The following is a 27,063-nucleotide window of genomic DNA, read 5'->3' as shown; positions in this document are numbered from 1 at the left end:
AACAACCGCTTTATAAATGTTGTTGCTTATGCTCCAATAGCATTCCACGAGTTCACCCTTACATCTAATATGGTTGAGCAAATAGTAAGCATATTTTGGCGTGCTGTCCTGGGGGAGGGCTCCGAGCCTGGAATATGGCCCGAACTCAGAGAACTCCCCCCCATCCCAAGTATGGGATGAGAATAGATTAAGAGTGAGGAGTTGGGGTGGAGGGGGGATGCCAGAAAACTGTCGAATGACAGAAATAAGTCGGCTGCATGCACACATATGACTTGTGATAGATCGGATGATTAGCTAGACGAGTTACACCTATGCCGAATTGGTTGATTATCTGATCGTGCTCCTTCCGAACCTTGTTATTCAAACATCATTAAAAAAAGCGTATTTATCAGGCTAGATCAACCAGTGCGCATGCACAGTCCTGAGCGCACGTCTCAGAACGCTGACTCATTCTATAGCAAGCGGGACTTCTAACGGCAGCTGTAGTGACACTCTGACTTTTTCAGATTAGCAATTAGCTCTTTTACTCAGAGGGTGGGGCTTCGCTCAAAAGAGCGGCCATATTGAGCGTTGCATTTTTCCCCATTCAAAACTATATGTCTTGGGTTTTCTATAGCCTTCACTTATAAACAACAGCTTTTGAAATGTTCTACTCTATTATGTAACAGGTAGATTAAGGCTATGTTTACACCAGTGCATTTTTGTTTTAAAACGCATAACTTTTGCTACGGTTACGCCTGTCGTTTACACTACTCCAGCGTTTTTGACCTTTGAAAACAGAGACTTTTGAAAACGCTGCAGACCCTTTGTCTTAGTTTGAAAACTCCAGGGCTGCATTTCAGTGTAAACAGACCTAAACGGAGACTTTTGAAAACAATGGCATGGTTGCCCACATTCGCTCTGCATATCCTTGGCGACTGTGCAAACAATAACATCATGCTCATTGTTGTACCCATAGATATGTATATGCAGATTCCCCATTCGACCACTCCAAGCACGTAGACGCGTCTGGTATTTAAATAATAGGGCATCTACCTACACATATCTATGGTTGTACCTGCATGAATGGTCATGTGACAAGTGTTTTCAGTTGTGTAGTGTAAACCGAGATCATTTCTAAAACACAGTGAAAACGCTGGTGTAGATGAGGATCGTTTTCATTTTAAAATGCCTTTTTCAAATGAAAACGCACTAGTGTAAACAGGGCCTAAGCGTCACCTTGACAGAAGAAGATCGACATTGCTGCCTCTTTAGCCCCGCCCACCGATTCATGCATAGTGTTCACTATACGTGAACGTGCAGGTCTACAAAGGCTCTGAAATCAGCAGGATGCTCTGCACTGCCAAACTGTGCAAAAAACTGTCGTTGCATTGCCTTCCTTCTGATTCCCAACGTTAGGAAAGAGTGGATTAACTTTATTTTTAATGAACTTCCAGACTGCATAAGTAAGAACTACTTTATTTTACCACAGATTCGTTTACAATTACCCATAGCGTCAGCGACGCAAAGCTCGTTGAATTATCTCAGGGAACCAAGGTTACGTTAGTAACCAGAGCATCACAATTCGAACAATTAAAAAACAATTAACACAATTAAAAAACAATGCTGTGCCTATATATTTGATCTGACAGTGATGTCACAACAAAAGTGTGAGTAACTGTTTTCATTACATGGTCACTATTGCTTTGTTTCTTTTTACAGATCGTTTGATATATATATGAAGTGATTTATGTGTTTTAAACCTAAATCACAGCGGCGTACATCTGTGAAGAATGAATGTACGCTGTTAGCCAAGCAGTGGGCCTTTACTTCCGACTCTAAATCCGCCATGCCTATTCAAACAGAGCGTTGTGCTGAGAGGGGTTGAAAGCAGGACAGAAAATAGCCTATTACTTCTAAATGATGTTTTTGATGTTAAAATCTCGATAAGATCATAAGTGGACCAACAAAGGCAAAAAACAAAGGCAGCCCATGACCCCTTTAACAAACCACATATTTGAAGTCTAAAAAAGTACATTCTAACCTAAAAAGCTCTTAAAACTACATTCCGTGACACAAAAACTGTATTATTTATAAAATTATAGTGGATTTGGGTGTGATGCTCACTGTCAAAAATACTGCAAACGGAATGGTACAATTAAAATAGAAAACATTTATTTGAAATTTTTATAATATTTCACATGATTACAGTTTTTAATCAAATAACTGTAGCCTTGTTGAGCACAAAAGGCTTAAGACATTAAAAAATCTTACTGACCCCAAACTTTGAATTGTAGTGTATGTTATACATAAATAATAAAATGATGTGTATTGTTTTAATATTTGTAGCTTAGAGAATATAAAATAATAGGCAGGCCTACATTTTATATATAACTATTAAAATAAATAATATTAATTATTATAATATGTGAATTTGTATTATAATTTGTAATACTACAGAGGGTTAACGCTTAAATAAATCTAAGGAAAGCAGAAAAAAGTGTATTTTGTTAATCCTATTTTTAGTTTTAAATAAAAACAAAAAAGACCACTTCAACAGAAGTATAAAGCACATGGTTAACATAATGTTTTTCTGGTGCAAAATAAAAAAAAAAAAGCCATTGAAGCCTTTATTTATTTTATTTAAAGAACCACCAATTAAAGCGTCTGCACTTGCAGACACATAAAACCTTTAGAACCCTGTAAATAAAAAGCTATAAACTCTTGTGGGACACAGGCAAGTAAAATAAATGTTCTGGTTTCATCACAGTATGAAGAAATAAAAATGTAGGGGAAAAGAATAAAAAGAAGTCGGAGCAAAGGCAACGCTGTCTTGAGAAATGCACCAATCATGTGCAATTGTTTTTAAGATGATACTGAGATTTCATATACATCTCAAATCAGCCTGACCCAGTTGTTTTGAATATACTGATGAATAGTCCACTGAAGTCACTTCAAACGGTAACATCTTCAAAATCCAGCACAAGTAGAGGTTATAGGGGTGAAAAAAATGTAGCAGTCAAATGGCTGAGATAAGACAATTCTCCAAGGACGTTATTGCCAAAATATAAACTTTGCACTCCTAAATTGCGGTTGAGGCCTGTCTGGCCACCTCACAGGATTCTCCAGGCATAAATTATGGACACCAAGCGTATTTCGTGATGTTGTGAGCAGCATGATCTCATGCAGAGTGAGGTTTTGTGGGTCCAAGAAACTAGCTTGTCTGTTCCATCTCCTCAGAGGCATGTTGTTTTTTCTTTTTTTTTTTTTAAACAAAATATTTATCCCCACATTGTCTGGACTTAACTGTCGGTTGTTGATAAATCTTGTGAGATGTCCCAGATATCCAAAGTCTGGCTCACAAGCAGACAGTTGGTTTTTGTAGTATCCTTAACGCTTTAACTGCTTAGATGGCAAATGACCTGATGAGCACTACAGGTGTTCGCTGTCTGGAAAGTATGAGGTGTCCCGTAAAAGCTGTCTGTTGAGGAGATTGCGGTTTGACTTTATCTAAGGAATTCCCCTGAAGCCACCCAAAACTCATAGGAAGAGCATTCTTGGTTTGCCTTCGCACCGTCTGAGAGGAACTAGACAATTGTGTCTTTTATTAAATTTCTATATTAGACAAGTTTGTATTTAAAGAAAAAAAAACATGATTATTAACAGTTTAGAGCAGTGGCTTTCGAATGGTGGGAACAAGTTTCATGAACTGATTTTACCATCGGTTCATGAACAAATGAGCAGGTTTTTAAATGTATGCATACAAAAGACTCCTTCAATGAATTCTTTACAAACTCGAGTCATCATATAACTCACTTTAAAAGAATGAAAAGGTACTGATGTAAATAGAATAAACAAGTCACATAGGAACAAGTTGGTCCCACTTGATTTACAAACAAATGGGAAATTTTTTGCAATGATTCAAAAGACTCAAAAACACAAAAGTTACTGGTTTGAATCAGCCTGCTGAATCCTTCATCACGAATCCTTCACTGAACAAACTTACTAAATCTGCCAGAGCAGCTAGTGGATCAAAATGTAACTCATTTACTGAACTACAAGTTCCACATCATTGCATCAATACTTCAAGGAGAATAAAAAAGTGCTAATATAAGAATACATGCATTTTCACCTTCACTGAATGAACTCTGCCAGTGTAGCTAGTGAACCAACATATGACTCACTGAACTGCAAGTACCTGTCATTGCTTCATTACTTTAAGGAGAATAAAAAAAAAATGTATCAATGCTTCATCACGAATTCGTCACTAAATGAACTTTGCCAGAGCAGCTACAGTGAATCAACATATGACTCACTTCAAGGAGAATAAAAAAATGCTAATGAAAGAATAAATGCATTTCCCCCTATATTTCATTCAATTTTTAACCTTCACATAGGAGCAAGTTGGTCTCGCCTGATTCATTAACAAATGAGCAGATTTTTAAATGATTCAAAAGATTTACAAACACAAGAGCTGCTGGTTTGAATCAGTCTGCTGAATTCTTCATCACGAATCCTTCACTGAACAAACTCACCAAATCCGCCAGAGCAGCTAGTGGAGAATAAAAAAGTGTTAATGAAAGAATAAATGCATTTCCCCCCTATATTTTATTTATTTTTTAACTGTCAAAAGTTGGTCCCAAACTAATTAGCAAGTTTTTAAATGATTAAATGAAGTTTAAATGAAGTTCCATGCCATTGCATCATTATTTTAAGAGAATAAAAAAGTGTTAATAAAAGAATAAATGCATTTCCGCGCTATATTTCATTCATTTTTTAACTGTCACCTGGGAAAATTCATAACAATTAGAAGTTTTTCAAATGATTCAAATGACTCATAAACTCAAGATTTAGGTGTTCAATTAGTCTCAGAATCAATGCTTCATCACGAATTCGTCACTAAACGAACTTTGCCAGAGCAGCTACAGTGAATCAACATATGACTCACTGAGTCTGTGAGTACCTGTCATTGCTTCATTACTTCAAGGAGAATAAAAAAAATGCTAATGAAGGAATAAATGCATTTCCCCCTATATTTCATTCAATTTTTAACCTTCACATAGCAAGTTGGTCTCGCCTCATTCATGAACAAATGAGCAGGTTTTTAAATGATTCAAAAGATTCACAAACACAAGAGCTGCTGGTTTGAATCAGTCTGCTGAATTCTTCATCATGAATCCTTCACTGAACAAACTCACCGAATCCGCCAGAGCAGCTAGTGGAGAATAAAAAAGTGTTAATGAAAGAATAAATGCATTTCCCCCCTATATTTTATTTATTTTTTAACTGTCAAAAGTTGGTCCCAAACTAATTAGCAAGTTTTTAAATGATTCAACAGACTCATAAATGTAAGATTTAGGGGTTTGAATTCTCTCAGAATCAATTCTTCATCACAAATCCTTCACTGAACGAACTCTGCCAGAGCAGCTAGTGACTCAACATATGACTCACTGAACTGCAAGTACTTGTCATTGCTTCATTACTTCATTAAGAAAGTGTTAATGTAAACAGAATAAATGTATTTTCATCATATTTCATTAACATTTTGAACAGGTCTTACGGAAGGGTCTCGCTGAATTCATGAACTCCTATGAGCCAGTTACTTTAATTAATCATTATCAAGTTTTGATGATTCTCATAGAAACAAGCGATTCAAGAACAAAGTCTTGCAAACTAACAGTTAACAGTTTAGGTCTACTGAATCCTTAAGACAAACTTTTCATTTGCATTAGTTACATTTAGCCATTTAGCAGACGTTTTTATCTGAAGCGACTTACAAATGAGGACAATGAAAGCACTGAATGAACTCACCAAATCATTCCGAGCAATAATTCATCATATGACTCACTTACTGAACCGCATGTCCCATGGTGATGTATCACTGCAGCATTTAAAAAAAAGCTAAACAAAACAATATAATTGCATTTTTCTCCTTATATTTCATTACATAGCTTTTGGTGGGTCTCGAAAAGGTGAAACCCTTGGTTTCGGGAAGAAAGGAAATGAAACATTCTGCTCAGTAATGTTTCTTCTCCTAAAGGAAGATGATTCATGGGTTTGTGGTGAACTGAAATCTAGACACCCCCCTAAAGGAGAGGCCCCTGACAGCACGAACACTGACCCTTAACTCTGGCCCCCTTTAAGAAAACACAGAAAGGAGACACAGACCGGAGGAGACCTATGTGTTTAGACAAAGACTGTATCTGGAGAGGAAATACAGTACGAGGGGAGAGTTCTGCAGCTTTGAAGTTTAATAGAGTCTGGATGAGGAATGTCATTAAAGCTCCAGTGCTGTCCATTACTCACTCAGAGTTAACACAAATAATGCTTCTCATTTACAAAATGGACGTCTCACTTTTACTGTCTTTTTATTTTTGCTCATTTATTTAATTTATTTTTAGTTATTTTTCTTGACACATTTTCATTGTAAACAAGTATTTCTGTGTTGCATAAGAACATAAACTTGGGCAAATACTTCACTGTAATCATCCAGTCCAGCTTTTTGAAATACGACACACAGTTGTTGTCACGCTACCCTGAAAATTATAAAAGTTCAAACGGGATTCATTGGTGGAAAAGCCCCTAATTAGCAAGCGGGATTTGGAAACTAATGACAATAAAGGAAAGCAAAACAACACAGTCCTTTAAAGATAATCCAAATCACTTTTAATTTGACTTTACTGTTTACACCACATTAGCCGCAGTGACATAAAGCAGATTTAATCTGTTTTGGAAAAACGTTCCAGGGAACTTATCGCCAAAACACTTTCACTGACAAGCACAACTTCAAGTGAGACGCTGGACAGATAAATGGTGATAAGTGGCAGAGAGATAATTTTAGCGTCAAATTACCAGAGGCCCGTTCCTCACAGATAATGTGCACTGGTTTCCAGGAGATTCACTCAGTGTTTGTGAAAACTAAAACTAATAAGCGCCAGATATCAAACTTATTCTCCTCAGTATTTTGAGTAGCAGATGGGTGAGTTTTGTTGTGAAAACCTGGCAACCCAGCTTGGATGTAAACAACAGCATGGATTGCACTGTTAAAAGAGAAGTCCACTTCCAAAACAAAGATTTACATATAATGTACTCACCCCCTTGTCATCCAAGATGTTCATGCCTTTCTTTCTTCAGTCGTAAAGAAATTATGTTTTTTGAGGAAAACATTTCAGCATTTTTCTCCATATAATGGACCAATATGGTTCCCCGATTTGGGCTTCCAAAATGCAGTTTAAATGTGGCTTCAAACGATCCCAAATGCAGTTGTAGATTCCAGCCAAGGAAGAAGGGTCTTATCTAGTGAAACGATCAGTTATTTTCATTAAAATAATACAACTTAAATACTTTTTAATCTCAAACGCTCGTCTTGCCTTTCTCTCCCTGAACTTTGTGTATTCTGGCTCAAGACAGTTAGGGTATGTCAAAAAACTACCATCGTATTTTCTCCCTCAACTTCAAAAATCATTTTAAAATCATCCTACATCACTGCAGAAGTACCAGCCCAGTCTTTATAAAGTGAACATGCAAAAAAGATCAATCATCCATAACAAAAAAGGTAAAACAGTGATATAGGATGATTTTGAAGTTGAGGGAGAACATGAGATGGGAGTTTTTCTACATACCCTAACTGTCATGAACCGGAACAAAACAGAGGTCGGGAAGAGCAAGACAAGAGGAGCGTTTGACATTAAAAAGTATATAAATTGTATTATGTTTAAGAAAATAACCAATCTCTTTGCTAGATCAGACCCTTCTTTCTCGGCTGGGATCGTTTACAACCGAATTTGGGATCGTTTGAAGGCGCATTTAAGCTGCATTTTGGAAGTTCAAAATCAGGGCACCATATCAGTCCATTATATAAAGAAAAATCCTGAAATGTTTTCCTCAAAAAACATAATTTCTTTACGACTGAAGAAAGAAAGACATGAACATTTTGGATGACAAAGGGGTGAGAACATTATCTGTACATTTTTGTTCTGGAAGTGGACTTCTCCTTTAATGTACTACTGAATATGTTCTGCTAATTTTTTGCTGTCTAAACTACAGAAAAAAATGCGTGGAAGCTGCTAAATCATATAGAGGACTCAATAAGCAGGAAAGGGTGCAATATATTCACAAACTAAAGTTAGTTAGGCGGTAAAGATACGTATCAGCAGTAAGATATTAGACAAATACTTCACCTACCTTACTGTGGAAGTAATAAAAACATGAATGTTGTCACGATTCTTGCCCTGGAAATCCTGGTTCAGTTTGGCCAACCACAAACGCTTTTTGTTCCTCAGACTTTGCATTCTTTGATTTGTTATAACTTTTGGCAGTCTATAACACTCCAAATGTTTTTCCCGGTGCGACCGATCAGTACAGCCCAAAACATTACAATAATTAATTATTTTCAGCAGCAATAATGAGCAAGTTTCGTTCGGTTCATTAGGAGTTGTTTACTTTAACTGCCGCCAATATGGCTGATTGATGACGCGTTGTGAAAATCATCTATTTGACAGTTGAAAAGGCCGCAGCTTTCCCGCGAATGGGCGTGGCTTCAGCGCCGACAGCGGACACGCCCCCAACATTTGAGAGCCGAGAGTTCTACTTATTTTTTCACGATTTTAATTTCGAATTCTATTTACTTAGCGATTTTTATCATTAAAATTTGACTGGGTGGTTAATAACATATTTTTCTGTGGTGTAACAAACTGCTTATTATTTGCCAAAACTGATTGAGAAATCGACAAAATTACAAAATTGCATATTAGGTGACCTTGAAATAGTTCAGAATTTTATATTCTGAATGTTTTATATTTTATTTTATTTCTAGAAAATTATTCGTTTAACAAAAAACAATATTTACCATGCTGAAAATACAAAAAGATAGTAAAAACTTCAAAGTTATCTGTTAAAAATATATGCAAAAATATATTCTGCATATAAATGCAGAAAATGGTGCCAAGCTGTACAATACTTCACACAGTATGTTTATTATATGACCAAAAAACAGGCTTTTATGTGTCTGGGTGTGACTTTCCTTACCGTTTTCAGTTTCCACTCTTGAGAATTTTTCTTTTGTCATCTAATTGCTCTTCTTTCAGTGGTCTGAGTGGAGAGCACAAAAGAGCTCTTTAGAGAAATATTGCCACCCTGTGAACAGTCAGTGGAGCACAGGCGACAAAACCTGAAAGTGCCAGCGCACACAAAACACATCTTAATGGGTCAGTCTGTGCCTTCTGGGTACAAAACAACTTTTAAAGCAGTTTCTTAATTAGTATGGGATGGATAAAAGTACTTTCAGGACTTTTTGGAACATGTCAGGGATATAAAGTACGACTTTAAAAGATTCAATCAAAATGTAAACATCTTGCATGTAGATAAAACCAAAGGCGGGCCTGGATGCATTGGAATCAGAACGAGCGTTGTTTTCATTCAAATGAATGTTTTCGTTTCTCTGAAGTGGGTGATGAAACAGGCTTTGATAATCTGTGAACTCAATATGTCACAGTCGAGTGGAGACAAAGCAAGACATGCCAGCAGATGGAAAATTTAAAGCTTAAATTAAGGCTCATCATCTAATAGAGGCAACAAGATGAAGAAATTCATATAAAATGATGCCATTCATCATGAAAACAAGCCAAAGGCACAAACACATCCAGGCGGGATGGAAAAATCGTGACTCTGAAATACAAGTTGAGATGTACATGTGTCAGTGTGTGCACCAGTAACAATGACAGATGAACAGCACTATGTAATTTATGCATGTGCTTTAGACTAACATTTGGGTCACGTGACTTAAAAATAAGTCTATTTATACACCACTTTCCACTCATCTTTTAAAATCTGCCTTAATTGATAGCTTGCAATGACAAACTTTGCACTCCAGTCCTGTTTCAACAAGTTACGCAGCCCTTAGCGAAGGAAATATGTGTCGTGATCTCCATCCATCAAAATGTGCTGCTCTATAGGCAAAGATGCCAAACACTGACAGTGAAACATATGAGTAAAATGATGCGTACAGGCTTAACCTTGTCATAATAGCAAACACATGTGACCTCCTGGCGAGAGCTTTTATTACCACATTGATAAAAGGAGAAAAGAACAGCCTTGCTCAAGAACAGCCAGGAGGCAGAACTCCCACAGACTTTATTGTCTTATTTTGAGGAAGTTTTAGAAGCAAACCAGAGCAAATAGGATACAGAGAACAACACGGAGCCACACGGTAGAAATACTGGACGTGGTTAGCAGGTATGACTTCTGGTGTTGTGAATATCATGACTTTTCAGATGGCAAAAGAAGAAATTGATTCATTTAAAGGCATGGTGTACTTCAGGTTGTTCCAAACCTGTATGACTTTCTTTTGTGGAATACTAAAAAGATATTTTTAAAGGGCTAGTCCACTTAAAATTCAAAAATACCCTCATGTCGTTCCAAACCCGTAAGACTTTTGTTCATCTTCAGAACACAAAAAGTATTCTCGTAGCTTCATAACATTACAGATGAACCACTGATGTCACATGGACTATTTTAACAATGTCCTTAGTTCTTTTCTGGGCCTTGAACGTGTCAGTTGCATTACTGTCTAAGCAGGATCAGAAAGCTCTCGGATTTTCCTCAGAAATATCAAAAGATATTTATAAGATAAAGATCTTATGGGTTTGGAATGACATGAGGCTAAGTAAATAATATCCATATAATGAAAGGATGTTCTAGAGCAAATGTATTGATTTTAAACCTCAATAACCAAATGGGAAACTGAATCAAAACACTGCAAAGGGAGTTCTCGGGTTCCTTAAAAGCTGATATTGTGATTTACACTGGTATTGTGCTCACCACAAAACCACCTAAAATGAACTTCTGTGTTGTAGAGGAACTCAGAAGAGAAACAGTTGACAAAAGGAACAGTATCATATCGTGCTGACCTTTTATAATCATCAAAACACATTTTCAAAAGGCACTAGTTACAGTTATACGTCATGCTGTAATCCGGTATCCTAATTGCTTTGGGATCACAAAACTTTCAGATGACATACTATGTACGTACATGCAATTTGTCCATTAAAGACTATAAAATAGAACAAAAAACCAACCAAACAAGATTAAAACTGCAGTGATAAACATATATGCCCATATCAGCCGAAAAGGCTTTATAAGTGACTGAAGAAATAATCAGACAGGCCTAGCAGTCTGTTGGCAAAAGGAAGCGACTCGTGACTTCATGAATCAATCAGGTGACCCTTTAGATTCGGTGGATTCAAACCAGCTGTCTTCGACAGCAGCCCAGCGTCTCACAGATCCTCACACCGGAACTCTGTCCACAAAGTGGAGACGGGTCAAAAATAAGACTCCTAAAATTACACAAGAAAACACATCAGCCATATGATCACTCTTCCAATAGTGCTTCACTATAAATAGCACAGATTTTAGGAAAATTACTGCAAGATGCAAGTAAAGGAACATGCACATGATAGTGGAAAGAATGGCTTTCTGGAATATGAAAAGAACAAAACACTGCACTCAGTGTATAATGTATCAAGTATACTTACACATTATCATTATGCTCACAGCATTGCTTATTTCTTCTTCCCTCCTAATGACATATTTTCTGTTTTTTTCTTCTGTGCCTCATTGAACAAAAAACATACCTTTATGTTAGCACGATGGGGGTCTATAATGAGGCAATGATACATATATACATCAGGAGCATTTCCTCCGAGGAAGCAAGGGAGGCAGAGCCTCCTCAAAATATTGGATGATACAAAAATTAGTAGTAAAAAATAAACCAACAGTAATGTTACAAACACTAAAAAGTGTATAAATAACTTATTTTTCTAAAGAAACATTGTCCAACAGCGACACCAGCAGGTAAAGTTACAGCGGGAGTCGCGTCTGTCCTGAGCTCAATTGCGATATGATTGGTTATGTTTGGCTGTGAATGATTCGTGTGATAAATCTCACCTCTTGTGCTTGTGCATAATGTGAATGAACAATATAATGGTGTAAATGAGAAGACTAGTTCAAAAAAATGAGTAAACAACTTCGATATAACCACTTTAAGTCTTAAAATGGCATGAAAACATGATCTGTGGGAGTTTTTAGTGAGTAATCAGCTTGGTGATCTTTTTATTATTATTTTATATTACTTATTTTATTTCATTATTATATTTCTTTCAGTAAGCTATGATTATGAGCTGAGGAGTGTTTACCTCGGTCATGGCATCATCAATTTGCTTCAGCTCCTCATAGTGGTCCCGTGAGTCTCTAAGAGGTTGTACCATAATTTCTTCAATCTGAGGGAAGAGCTGAGAGAAAAAAAAAACATGATTTGAAATATCACGAGTAAATGATGATAGAATGTACATTTTTGGGCAATCCATTATTTTACTATTAGACTATTTCACCTACCTTCATGACCGTTTCAAACATTGGGATGAGGACAAATTTAATGAAGCCAATCTGGGCTGTGGGCTTTGTGACTTTGTCTCTGTCCATGAAGGGTGCCACAGGAAGCCCCTCGGATTTCTCTCTATCGCTCTGAACAAAGACAAGACAGCGTAAACAAACCCACCTGTCACTGCAGAGCAATTATAACACAAGATGTAGAGTCAGTCAGCAAACCTGCATGAAATATTCCTCCAGCAGACAGTCCACCCACGGCTCTGCCACCTCTGTAGGCCGGACTTCATTGGAAATGTCACAGCATTTGATAAGAACCATCTTCAGCTGAATACATGAGAAGATGACAAATCTTTACTTGTCAAACTGTCAACAAATCTTTACCTGTCAAATCATGCCACATCTTGCTGGTTTTAGCTAGTTTAAGTTGTGGTTTTGGAAGAAAGGATGTATGATACATACACAAGTCACATGCTCCTCATTGGTGAAGTCAAAATTGTCCACTTTGTGCTTGAACGAGTCCAGAATCTCGCCATGTCGGGCCATGTCCGTGGCTAAAATCAGTGTGATGATAGCCTGCCAATATATTGTCATTTCATAAACACATATTTACAAATATTTATTGCATTTACTGTTCGCACTAAATGTCTTTGCTTTCCACCACTCTTGTTTTCATATGTGCTAGACGGACATCTTTGATGGTTGCGCTCACATCTTTTTCAGCATCTAGTGTGGGGGTGTTGCAATATACTGATTTTGACAATAAACATGAGTATGCGGTAATAGCAAAAACAATCCAGAGCAAGGAACATTTCATCTTGTTGACACTCCAATATAGTAGGTGGTGGTACGTCACCTTAAAGGGATAGTTCACCCAAAATGAAAATTCTGTTATTAATTACTCATGTCACTCTAGACATGTTAGACCTTTGTTCATCTTTGGAAACACAAATTAAGATATTTTTGATGAAATCCGAGAGCCTTCTGACCCTGCACAGACAGCAACACAACTACCACATTCAAGGCCCAGAAATAAAGTAATGACATCGTTAAAATAGTCCATGTGACATCACTGGTTCAACCGTAATGTTATGAAGCTACGAAAATAGCTAAAGTTGTAAATTTGACTCCTTGTTACAAATATGGCAGAACAATCACTTCTATCACAAATGGCTGTTTTTTTAATAATCTTCTTCTGATTTGTCTCAATTCCTCAGCATATCCAAAAAGTCAGAAAAACTTGATGATGTAACAGAAACTATGGAGCTTTAAGCTCCTTTACGCTTAAAGAAGATTAAAGAAAACAGCCCAACACTGTGGCATAATGAGCACACATGCGCCCAAAGGAGAACAGTCCAGAAATTAAAACGCAGCTGGAAGAAAACAAAACTAGAGGTATTTCATATTGGATGGAGGGAAAGTACTTCCTCCTGCAGCCTTAAAAACTGCTAAATCCAATTACTTTTCATAAATTTTAGAAGAAAGCAAACACAATCCCAGGTAGGGTTGGGTATCGAAAATCGTTTCTGATTCCAGAATCGGATACTTAAGGTCAGGAATCGGATACTTCTTGTGAAATAAAAATTGATTCCTATATGCGGTTCTTTTTTTTTATCTGTGAGGACCTGACCTAGCGATCTGCCAGGAACTTGCTTGCTAATCTAAGCGCATCACTGCTGGATGGGTTAAAATACACAAAAATGCTGAAAAACCAAAGAATTTGTGAGACCTGAAGGATTTTTCGGAATAACAGTGGGTTCAGGACATATTAACAAACATAATTTAAAAATCTGTGAATCATTCAGGTAACAACACAGTATTAAGAATCAAGTGTATGTAAACTTTTTTCTTTTGTGGACTATATGTAAATTTCTCATATATAAAATATCTTACTCAGGTCAGTACGGAATAAAAAAGAACATGCATTTTGATCCCACTTATTTGGTAAAATAATGAACATTTTGCAGATTCTGCAAGGTGTATGTAAACTTTTGACCTCAACTGTATTTATTTAGTACAGTGGCCAAATTAACGAAAAATAAAGCCTCAACAGGCTTTGACATTTCCCAAAAGCACAGCTGTAATGACCTTTTGAACTACTTTACTTCCAAGATTGATACTATTAGAGATTATCAAATTAATATCTTAATTTGTGTTCCAAAGATGAATCAAGGTCTTACAGGTTTGGAACGAAATGAGGGTGAGTAAATAAAGACAGAATTTTCATTTTTGGGTAACCTATGCCTTTAAATTTCCTAAATGGGAGTTCATATTTTGTTCTTTACCTGTCGGATCTGTTTAAAAGCCTCTGGGTCCACGTTTGCAAATATATTACACTCTGGCAGTGAGAGTATCTGGAAGGCCACAGCGCAGTGGTGATTCTCCAGGGGCGAGATGTCATTGTAGCGCACTGCCAACTCAGTGCGAGCATTGATCTGGTACCTGCATATAGACAGCGCTACATTATCTCAACATATGTCATGGGAATGATTACTAAGATAAACTGCACAGATATAAGGCTGTAAAATTGTCATCACGAACGTGTAGGCAAATACCTGGGTACACCTGTATGTTTTTATGAGAACTGACTGGAGAGCATAATTACACAGAGGCGAAGATCTTACGTGTTGTTGTATCCAGGGTGGTCTAAGTCGTGACACACGGCAGCAGTCATTAAAATGCCCAGATCTGTCAGCGTGAGCTTTTCCTGTAGGCCACACACACAGGTTTGCACTTTTACTGTTCCACAGTAATTGCTGTGCTAATTGCTACGTACGTAAAAGTTCTCACCTGGAGGTTGCAGAGGTGGATCATGCCATACATCATCTGACTCACGCAGAAACAATGGCGGAAATTATGGAACGGGTTGCTACGGTAATTTTCCTGAATGCCCAGCTGAGAATATATAAAAAGAATCAAGACCATCAGAGCTGTTAACCTGGAAAATTCAGTGGAATTCACCTTTCTTGCACCCTTTAATTTTCACAATTATACTAATTTTCTTACCAGCCAGCGTTTCAGAGTAATTGGGTTCATGTTAAACTCCTTCACGAGGCCTAAGTCATGGTACATGTACTCCAGGCAGCTCAGCATCTGATAAACAGGAAACCGTAAAATGAGCACGTGCGCATGATTTCATCTCTAAATGCACTGAATATTCCACTGAGTCACACTCACTTCATTGTGCTCCCAATGCCAAACATCAAAAGTTGGTTTCTTCAGCGCTTCAATGGTCTCTTGAGAAAGCGTGTACTGAAGAAATCAAGATTAACGGAGATGAACACCACACAGAGACAAGATGTTCTCCCACAGGGCCCATAATTCAATCAAAGCAAGTCATAAAACTTTAAAGCACCTTTGGGTAGCTGGGGACATCACGTCTAGGAGTTAATTTCTTTCCGTCGTCTGAGAAATTGTATTTGCATGGACAATTCACTCTAAAAGGAGAGTGGTTGATTAGTCGTTTAGATACATTTGTGTTTCTTGTTTGAAAAAGAGCCGCTCTAGATGGATAAACAGATAGACTGTCACGCTTGCGTTGACTAGAATACATTTTCTTTCACTTACCTTCCTCCTGCTCTGGACGTCATCTCATCTCTCAGCTTCTTCAAATCATTTTTACACTTTTCGATCTCCACGACTTTCAACCCCTCCACTGCATAAAAAAAACACTCAGTGAAAGCAGTCAGTGGGTGGACACAACCACCTTACAAAGATAAATATTCATTCACTCCTTTTTTTTAATCTCCAAAAATCCTAAACAGTCTTAATTATCAAGCCGTTTTGATTTTCCAAACAGTATGATGTCATACTGCTCAGGCACCGCCCACTTTGTCCGCCATTTTCTCTGTAGCGACAACAATGTCTTGTATGCAATGCAGGTGTTTTGTAGTTGCATGTAAAAGTGAACATAAGATTAGTTTTGTTTTTGACGCCACCGAATACACAAAAAACAGAAGAGGGGGCGGGGTGAGCAGTAGCTCATTATCATTTAAAGAGACATGCACCGAAACGGGACGCTGTGAGCAGAAGTTTTACACAACACTGAGGAATTTTAACCAAAGTACTGTATGTTGCAGACATTTTATGAAGACCCTAAAGAATCATACCAGCTTGTCGAAAATGGGCATCCGATATCCCACTTTAAAGGCTAAAACACAAAACTTCTGCCTAGATTTTTGCTCCGATTTACTGTCTGGATGAGTTGCTTGCCGAAAGTTAGAGCCAGTTTACAGATTTTAGACAGTCGAAGTTGACACATATGACATACATGTTTGATATTTTGGGCCGGTTGTAGAACACATATTGTTTTTATTTGTCATGCATCTTCTAGCAATGCTGTGCATCTATCTGTGCGAGTCTGTTGTGTTCGGTATGACTTAAAAATATGATCTTCAGTCAATTAGTGTATGATGCCTACACTCCAAAATATGCTGGGTTATTTTTTTAACCAAAATGTTGGGTTCAGCCTGTTGGGTCATTTTATTGGGTTATTGTTTAATATTTTTTCCCAGGTACTGGGTTATTTTTTTTTCACCCAAATGCTGTTTTTTTTTTATTGGGTTATTTTAAATATTTTTTTTACGCAGGTGCTGGGTAGTTTTTCTGTACTAAGTTGCTGGATCATTTTTAACGCTGGGCTATTTTTTTCTACCAAACCGCTGGGTTGAGCCTGTCTCTGACGAAACAACCCAGCTGCTGAGTTACAGTCAGTCAGAGCATGGGCTTTTTGAGTCCTCAAGGAGAGATCGGTTCTCAGTGCCACCGATTTGCACTTTTTCAGCAAAATAAAGGTTTGTATACATCTTATTTCATTTATAAAGTCTTTACTGTGCTGTAAATTGTATTATGTTACGCAACGCAACATAAGGACGAGATGTCAGTCAGCTGCGTCAGCAGCGGTTGTTTCGTAGGATGGAAACGCCTTTTGCCTTGCATAAAATAAATGGATTTTATTTGTTATTGTACCGAGTTGAATCTTAAAATATGTTCTCTAATGTCAGTACTGCTGGTTTATGGGCAGTTTTTGGAGTCAGACATGGCATCTTTCAGCTACGAGTGAAACGTGAGGCCACGATCTGAAGTTCACAGTTAACCCGACAAACAGCAGCCCATCACCGACTCAGATTCTGGCGACACACTGGCATTAGAATTAGCACTATTTCGGTATAAAGCCATTACACAGAACAGTTGAATCCATTAAAATTTAAATTCTATTTTTAAATGTTACATTTTTATGCATAAACTGCTTGTTAAAGGAGTTTAAATGTTTGTAATATTGTAAACTATGCTGTATTCATCCAAATAAATTCAATTTGTCTTGTATTTTGTTTATATATTCTTGCTTAATAACAAATGTTCATCTTTTGATTATTGCTGTTGCCTCTAGTAATTCTGTGTGTGCTTTTTATAAGTTCCAATCCATTTTAAACCAGCAATATAATCATTTTTAAACAACAATTGACTTAAAATAACCTAGCATGATTGGTAAAAACATTTAACCCAGCATGTGTTCTGTCCAATATTTACTCAGCGCTGGGTTGCCAAATAACCCAAGTTGGGTTTTCTTTAACCCAGCATTTTTGGTGTGTAGTTTTTCCTCTGTATCCATTTACAAAGTCAGCAAGTGAATGATTCTTAGTGTTTTAAGATCTTGTTTAGATTCTTGTAGTGTACTACTCCAAGTCTGAGCAACAATAAAACTAGGTAGCAACAAGAAAGTAGTCAACACAACAACATTGTCATTACATACGTTCTACTCTCTTCTCCAGCATAGCCAGTCTGTTGGTCACTTCCGTTTTCAGTTCGTTGATCCTGAATGCTCTATTGAGTGGAGGAAAAACATTGCCTGGTTTCAGTATAGAACCATTATGGTGATAAAGATTTATCTCCAGTCCATGAGAAAACAAACATGTCCGTTACCTGCTGAACTGCTCTGCTACCTGTGAGAGCACATTCTGAAACATATCTTCCTTTTCTGTGAAGTTAAATACACAGGCTATAAATCAGAGCAGAACAACTCTTGTCTCGAAACGTTATAATGAGCAAATCTAGGGTACTAACGGTCATAAATAAGCGAGTCAAACACTGAAAAACAGTGAAAATTATGCACGTTACCTCCCAGTTGGCCTGTAGACAGAGGAATGACTTTGTACAGGGAGCTAAAAGGACAAAATGGGATCATTAACTGACAGATCAAACTGAAAATTAGCATAATTGCTTATACAAACAATAAGGGCCAGGCTGTGATTTACTTGGGGGTGTTGGTAGGCATTGTGGGATCAATGGACACAAGTGCACCTTCAGGGTCCACCATCATTATAGCAGTGTTCCTACAGACAGACGAAATAAAAAGTTGATGGATTTACAATGTCTGCCACTGAGCATGAACATGTTGTACACAGAGAACTTCATTCTCAACCACTGCAGGACTGCAGAATGGATTGAGGTGTTGATTGGTGCTGATATCAGTGATATACAGACCTAGGGATGTTGGAGGAGGAACACAGCAGTTCTTTGATATCACATGGGCTGCAGTGACGACTGAAAAGCACCTGAGTAGGACAAATAAGGGTGTGTTAGCTGTATTACGGGTGTATTTGTCGTCAAACTTGTACTACAATGAGAAACAAAAGCCTCGTGCTTCTGTACTATAACACTGCAACGCAACTCAAACACGTAACTTGAGATAAGTACTATCTTGAAATGTTGTTGAAAATAATGGGGGATTTTAAAGTATTAAAAAAAAAAAAATAACAGATGATTTTGGTCTAACTTTGAATGACTTTGGTTTAAGACTTTAAAAACAATCTAGAAGTCTGTCTGCTCTAGAGTTTTCAGATCATCAAAGACAAAAAAGTTTGCAATCATAAGTCAAAGCCTATAATATTAGTACATCAAAATACTTCAGCATCAAATCCACATATTCATATTGTCATTTCATTTGTCTGTTTTTTATTTTATAAGACAAAGTTAATACTAAAAACCTCACTCAAAACTACATATATACACACAGTCTATATATACACTTCCATTCAAAAGTTTGGGAAAGTTTTTTTTTTTTTTTTAATGAAGACTTTTCTGCTCATCAAGGCTGCGTTTATTTGATTAAACATACAGAAAAAACAATAATATTGTGAAATATTATTGCAATTTAAAATAGTGGTTTTCTATTTTAATATATTTTTAAATTGAATTTATTCCTGTGATGCAATGCTTCATTTTCAGCATCATAATTACGCCACTATGTTGGAAACAGTTGTGCTGCTGAATACTTTTTTTTTCTTTGGAACCTGCGATATTTTTTTCAGGATTCTTTGATGAATAAAATGCTAAAAAGAACAGCATTTATTTAAATTCGCTATCTTTTTCTTTCTTTCTTTCTTTGAAAGAAATCAATACTTTTATTCAGCAAGGACGTGTAAAATTGATAAAAAGTGATAGTAAAGATTTATATTGTTAGAAAAGATTTCTAATTTAAATAAATGCAGGTTTGTTTGTTTTTTATTTTTTATTCATCAAAGAATCCAGAAAAAAAGTATCACAGGTTGCAAAAAAGTATTAAGCAGCACAACAGCTTCCAATATTGATAATAAATCAGCATATTAGAATAATTTCTGAAGGACCATGTGACACTGAAGACTGGAGTAATGACTGATGAAAATTCAGCTTTGCATCACAGAAATAAATTATATTTTAAAGTATATTGAGATAGAAAACTGTTATTTTAAATTGTAATAATATTTCATAATATCACTGTTTTGTAATAAATCAATGATAAATCAATGCAACTTTGATGAGGCAGTGTGTGTGTGTGTGTATATATATATATATATATATATATAAAATCAAAAGGTTTGCTAGAACTGTTATGTTCAATTAAATTAGTCTATTAATTAAAAGCATTAAAACAGAAAATAACAAAGGTAAAGGAGGCAGCTGTGGTGGACAGGCTCAGATCGCCAATAGATCCTGTACCACAGTAAACATATGCCACTGTCAATGCTCTCAATGTCCACTTGGCCTCTCTTGGCTCTTAGAAAGTTGTGTACGCTTCAAGATGAATTGCTGAATCTGACACATGCATGTTAATCTTTTCATAATATATAAACCGTTAAATCTCCCACAAAAATTTACATCTTAATGACTTTCTAAAATACATAAAACATTTTTCATCAATCATACATAATAATATGGAGATACGAGTATGACTGAGCATCTGTGAGATCCGTATGTAGAGCAACACTCTGTAAATTGGACTTAAACACAACCATTAACAGCTCTTCAGTCATTCTCTAGGAAACAACAGGAGAAAACAATGTGTCAAGTGTCACAACAGCACGCAATGTCAGTCACACCTGTGGAACACGCCATCTTCAGTTTTATTTTTAACTTGTGCAAGCTGATCTCCCAGCACTCCTCTTGACACGTTTACTAGTGCCATGACAAACTGCTTAATATCTGATTTATTGGCTTCGATTCAGCATTTCAGGTCTCAGATATTTGTAATAAACTGATATATTGCTCTACACAATTCCCAGCCGAGGAATAAGGGTCTTATTTAGCTAAACGATCAGTCATTTTATTAAAAAAAAGGTAGGGTAGAGCAAAAAAACTAATTTTCTCCTCCAAATTCAAAATCGTCTGACAGTCGTCCATTGTTTTACCTTTTTTTGTAAAGGGTGTTTGACTTTCTTTGCACGTTCGCTTTGTAAATACTAGATCGGTACTTTCGCCTATGTAAAGGTCAAACATTTGTGGTAAAAGTGGTAACACTTTATTTTGATGGTGCCTTTTGAACATTCTGTTGACAATAAGTAACGTGGCACCTACATGTCAACTAACTCTCATTAGAGTATTAGTAGACTGTCTGCTTAATATCTGCTAACTCTTTATTGTGATGGTCTCCCAACAGACATTCTACTGACTATAAGTATCTTTGGAAGTACATGTCAACTTAATCTAACCCTAACCCTACCCCTACCACCAGTAGATATGTAGGTGCCATGTTACTTATAGTCAACACAATGTGTTAAAGGGACCATCAAAATACAGTGAAACCAAAAAGGGATATACATTTTAGGGCTTTTCAATAAAATGATTGATCGTTTTGCCAGATAAGACCCTTATTCCTCAACTGGGATTGTGTAGAGCCCTTTGAAGCTGCACTGAAACTTTAATTTTAGACCTTTAACCCATTGGCCACCATTGAAGTCCACTATATAGAGAAAAAACCTGAAATGTTTTCCCTCAAAAACCTTAATTCCTTTTCAGCTGAAGAAAGAAAGACATGAACATCTTAGATGGCATGGGACTTTTTATTCTGGAAGCAAACTAATATTTAAAGTGAGAGACTCACCTTCTGAACTTTACCATCTACGTCCAAATAGATGGTTTTGGGAGAATAAGAGGAGGAGCCAGACCCCATGCTGAAAGGATGAACTAGTGAGCCACTTGTCCTGGTACCCCTAACCAGGAGCAGATCCACCAAGACCAGCTCTCAAAAGGCCCACCACAAAATGTCCTCTGCAAATAAATACATAAAGAATAACTTTCAAATCTAGCGTGCTTTACAATTATAAAAACGAGTCTTTAACACTGTCAACTAAACAAATAAGCAGTGACTGAGGAATGAAACAATTTAATTTTTTTTTTCTCCATACAATGCGTATCTGAATCCAGTGTCTGTTCAGTGTTCAGTCTTTTGTGTTTCACAGATGAAAGAAAGTCATACAGTTTTGAAACAACATGAAGGTGAGTAAATAAGAAAAAAATTTACATTTTTTGGTGAACTACCCTTTAAAAGTCAATTAAGATGATTATAATCTATAGGACACACTTTATAGTGCACATCTGTGCATAAGTACATCTCTCAGTTTACTCTAATTGAAAAACAATCAGACAGTGTCACCTGAGACTTTCTTGGAAACTTTCTTGAAGAGCCTAACAGAAGGCCGCGTTTATTTCTATCCACGTAACTTAATCTGGACGTAATGAAATGTTCTGTTCGTAGCACTGCAGTTATGTTTGAGTCAGAAAATAGCAGACTTGCCTGTGCGCCTTCAGCAGCTCCCGGTCCTCCCCGCGTGCAGGCAGCGTTCCCAGCCGTCCCAGGTGCTCAATGGAGCCAAGTGAGCAAGGGAAACCTGGGTTTACTGAAGGACCCTGAATATAATTGTCACTCTCCACCGTTGTCAGGGGGAACAGTTACTACGGTGAAAAAGTGCCCAACCCCCTTGATGTCTGTTGTTGCTGTTGTAATCATTTAATTTAGTCCTTTCATTCATCCTGCTTAATTTAGCAGACAACCCTGGAGTCTATATTTACGTCTGAAGAAATGATGGTCCACTGTGTCATAAACAGCTTCAGCGTTTGAACTTGATGCGATTCGTGGGTCTTCAGTAGTGAAAATAAGACATTTTTAGCACAAATGACAAATTAAGAACATCAAGGTCAAACGTACACACAATTACTATAAAACTGAGGCTGTGTGAATTCAATGACATTTCTGTCATTTTAATGTCCCCTACAGTTTTCTGTGTCCACTCAGAGCAACATATGTTCTAGTCACCTGAGGAAAGGACAAGGGTTAGTACAACCACTCACAAAAACGTTGGATCATTCACAGCCCGAACTAGGGATGAGAGTGTGAAAAGCAGAGACAAGCGCAAACCTGTTCTGAGCTTCCTTCCTCTATAATCTCATCCCCGAGGGGCCAGAAAAGCTTCCTACGTCTTAATTCTCCAAGTCCCATGTGCCATTGACTCCTCTCTGCGGAAATAGATTAGCAGTCTGGGCCGCCCAGAGGGGCTGTTTTAGTGCTGACACAGGGGTAATGTGGATAATAAGAGATCAAAACTGTTTTCCAAACCATTTGACCAATGAAGTTCACATCTAACTTTTAACATCACCAAAGATGGACCTGCACAAAAGCATTCATTTAAAAGCTTATGTAACTAGGTGAGAAAGAAAATCACACCTCGGGTAATCAGAAATGCATGTGCTTGCTGCTAATCATGGGACAAAAGAGAAGAGTCCGGTCATATTTCAATAATAAAGGATCTAAGGGGAAGACATTATCCTGATAATAAAAGGCTTTATGGTTGTTCAGTTTATGGACGTGTGTCCGGGCTAGATCTGGGTAGGAATATGGAAAACTCCTCCATTAGGGTCCTTTCATCTTCTCCTTTTGCTTTTCAGCATCCTTAATGTTTCTCTGTGTCTGAAGCTTGAAAGTCTTGTTGAAGGATTCGTATTTTGTTTCTCTGACCTGTTAAGATGAGAAAAGCAACCACATTGCTTTGACTTCAAAATCCACACAATATGCCAAAGCTTTTTATCTCTAAAGAGCAACTGCCTAATGAGGTTGAAGTCAGTCCAGCACACGATTTCACAATATTCTTTACTCAGAAATGGTTAAAGAGTGAGTGGAAAGAGTTTTTAATACTACTGCATTTAGCATCAGACTGATTCTGATTTGGGGTTTTATGGTCTGATTAAAGTATCTACTTTAAAATGTTCCCGTGAGCCTTGATTGCAAGCATCCTGCATAATCACCACTTACACACAACGCTTTTCACCACGTCAAGTACTAGTGTTCATAGGCAAAAAAGAGTGATAGAACTGCTAAGCCTTGAATGGAAGCTAAAACAAACCTAATGTCAATCATTTAAATAATGCAGTTAAGTGCTTTGTTGGACTTAATAGAACAGATTACAGCACAAATTTACAACATGCTGCACACTCATACTCATCTTTATGCATTTGAAAACAATGTGAATGAGCTATTTATGGACTAAGAACTATATATCTTGTTTCATTTTGTTTTTCAAGACAGATTGATTGTGACAAGAAAGTCTTAAGCTATACAACACCTGACATGTGACTGGTTGACTGATAATACACGAACTGCAGGTTAGACGTGCTCAACAGATTAACAATGCATTAAAAACTTGTAGGTTGTTTGCAAAATATCACGCAGGCTTTCAACCGCACTGTTCTTTTACATAAAGCAGGCAGGCTTTTCATTATATTTGGCCTATTATATTTGAAGTTTCATAACAATGTGCGCAGTCTATTTAAATGAAAGCGACAGCCAGTGTATAATGCCTTTATGTAAATGTTATCAAAAATAGTAATAAAAAAGGTTATTGCGACTTTTTATTTCACAATTATGACATTTTCCCCCTCAGAATTGTGATATAAACTCAAAATTGTGAGTTATAAAGTCAAAATTGCAAGATATAAACTAGCAATTTTGACTTTTGTGATATAAACTCGCAATTGCAAGTTATTAAGTCAGAAGTGAGCGTTTTCATGACAAGTCATCAATCGGCCACATTGGCGGCACTGAATGTAAACAATGCCAGTGAGCCGAAAGAAACTAGCATATTTTGCTGATTATTGCTGTTGTAAATGGTCAATTATTGTCCTGTTTTGAGCTGTACTAATCGGTCAGATCAGGAAAAACATTTGGAGTAATACAGACTGCCAAAAGTTCCAACAAATAAAGGAGAAAAGTGCAAAAAACTGAAGATCAAAAGGATTTCCATGGCAAGAATCTTGAAATATTTGTGTTTGTTCTTATCATTTCACTTAGAAAAAAATCAGCCTTTTTCTCCATATAGTGGACTTCTATGGTGCCATGATTTTGAACTTCCATAAGACAGTTTAAATGCGGCTTCAAACAATCCCGAATGGAGCTGTAAACGATCCCAGCAGAGGAAGAAGGGTCTTATCTAGCGAAGCGATTGGTTATTTTCACAAAAATAATACAATTTGTATACTTTTTAGTGTCAAACGCTCGTCTTGTCTCACTCTGCCTGAACTGTTTTATTTCCAGTTTGTGACAGTTAGGGTATGTCGAAAAATTCCCATCTCATGTTCTCCCTTCAAAATCGTCATTGTTTTACCTTTTTTGTTAAGGGTATTTGATTGTCTTTGCATGTTCACTTTGCAAAGACTGGGTCAGTACTTCTGCAGTTATGTAGGATGATTTTTGAAGTTGAGGGAGAAAATACAATTGGAGTTTTTCGACATACCCTAACTGTCTTGAAACTGAATACACAGCGTTTAGGCAGAGCAAGACAAGATGAGCGTTTGAGATTAAAAAGTATTTAAAAGTTGTTTTTTTTTTTTAATGAAAATAACCGATCGTTTCGCTAGATAAGTCGTTTACAATCGCATTTGGGATCGTTTGAAGCCGCATTTAAACTGCATTTTGAAAGTTAAAAGTTGGGGCACCATATTCCCTGGTGAAAAAACCAACATATGCTGGTAGGTATGTTTTGATGCTGGTTTAAGATGGCCCTTAGCTGGTTTATGCTGGTCCTTTGCTGGTTCATGCTGGTCCTTGACCAGCAACATGACCAGCAAAAACCAGCAAAGGACCAGCATAAACCAGCATCAAAACCTACCTAACCAGCATTCCAGCATCAAAACATACCTACCAGCATATACTGTTTTTTTTCACCAGGGTTAGTCCATTATATGGAGAAAAATCTTAAAATGTTTTATTCAAAAAACATAATTTCTTTACGACTGAAGAAAGAAAGGCATGAACATCTTGGATGACAAGGAGGTGAGTACATTATCTGTTATATCTCTTTGCTTTATGCAATTCAAAGAAAAAATGTAAGAATTGTGATATTAAAAGTCGCAATTACCTAATTTTTTAGTTAGTGGCCGACACTTCCCTGGTGAAAAAACCAGCATATGCTGGTAGGTATGTTTTGATGCTGGTTTAAGCTGGTCCTTTGCTGGTTTATGCTGGTCCTTGACCAGCAACATGACCAGCATAAACCAGCATCAAAACCTACCTAACCAGCAACCCAGCATCAAAACATACCTACCAGCATATGCTGTTTTTTTCACCAGGGTTGCTTCCATACCAAAACTAGCCATCCCCTATAAAATAAATAAATATAAAATGTCATTTTTTATTTGTATGTTTTTAAGCGACCGTTTCATTTTTATGGTCGTTCACCTCATAAAACGCGTAAAAAATAAATAGACATATAAAAAGTTTATTACATATCTATTTGTAGATCTAGCTTACATGAAAACAACAGGCCTACCAATCCGAATTCACGAGTTCGCCTGTCCATATGCTGCACAGTAACATGACAAGTAAAGGTAAACAACACACTGGTCTTGCTGTCCGACTCTCATACTCCATGTTCCGCCATGGGACACTTAAAAAGAGATTTAAAAAAAAAATCAAGCTGTAGTTAACCTGGCGTGTTGTAAAGTTTGGCATACCGAAACAACAGTCCCAGGAGTGAGGTAAGCTGCCGCTTTTGCTCTTGACTTTGTGTTGTGATTGACATGACTATGAACGAGCTTTCATACTAAATATTTAGACTGAGTATTAAGATTTATATATAATGTAGATTATTTCAACATGTTCTTTTAAGTATTTGGCTAACAAAGCCTTCGGGTAAAACTTTTTATAACAAGGGAAAAAAGCTATAATTGGCTTACTCGGTAAATCATGCTAAATGTCTCAGTTAAAAACTACTGCTATTGCTCTACAGACAAAAGGGAAAGTGAGAAGTGTCACTGGCTATTTGTGGTCCAGGCTTTGAAGTGACGCAGATGTTTTATTGATTGATAGTGATGTGGGAGCCTCTGGTGGTTAAACGGTGTAAGTTGTCAATTTTGTAGATCGAGGCTTGTGTCTTAATGTCTTTTTATACGTTTAAA

General features: G+C 36.9%; 1 protein-coding gene across 1 annotated transcript; it reads right to left on the bottom strand.

The window, feature by feature from the left end:
- Positions 1 to 10,130: 10,130 nt before the first annotated feature.
- Positions 10,131 to 27,021, bottom strand: pde9ac (phosphodiesterase 9ac). Its single transcript, XM_051129733.1, has 22 exons — positions 26,620 to 27,021; positions 23,033 to 23,629; positions 22,412 to 22,755; positions 21,719 to 21,885; positions 18,844 to 18,914; positions 18,615 to 18,692; positions 18,478 to 18,521; positions 18,283 to 18,337; positions 18,113 to 18,183; positions 15,928 to 16,015; positions 15,716 to 15,797; positions 15,538 to 15,612; positions 15,367 to 15,453; positions 15,151 to 15,255; positions 14,985 to 15,067; positions 14,646 to 14,802; positions 12,823 to 12,936; positions 12,583 to 12,687; positions 12,370 to 12,498; positions 12,171 to 12,266; positions 11,511 to 11,588; positions 10,131 to 11,312 (listed from the first exon to the last, which is right to left on the bottom strand). Exons 4-21 carry the CDS (start codon positions 21,785 to 21,787, stop codon positions 11,538 to 11,540), a joined length of 1,560 nt encoding a protein of 519 aa, XP_050985690.1. The 5' UTR covers positions 21,788 to 21,885; positions 22,412 to 22,755; positions 23,033 to 23,629; positions 26,620 to 27,021; the 3' UTR covers positions 10,131 to 11,312; positions 11,511 to 11,537.
- Between the last annotated feature and the right edge of the window lie 42 nt (positions 27,022 to 27,063).

This window comes from Labeo rohita, chromosome 15, assembly GCF_022985175.1.
Source record: "Labeo rohita strain BAU-BD-2019 chromosome 15, IGBB_LRoh.1.0, whole genome shotgun sequence".
Taxonomy (NCBI): Eukaryota; Metazoa; Chordata; class Actinopteri; order Cypriniformes; family Cyprinidae; genus Labeo; species Labeo rohita.
Note: the sequence above shows the minus strand (reverse complement) of the source record. Positions and strands in the feature narration are given on the sequence as shown.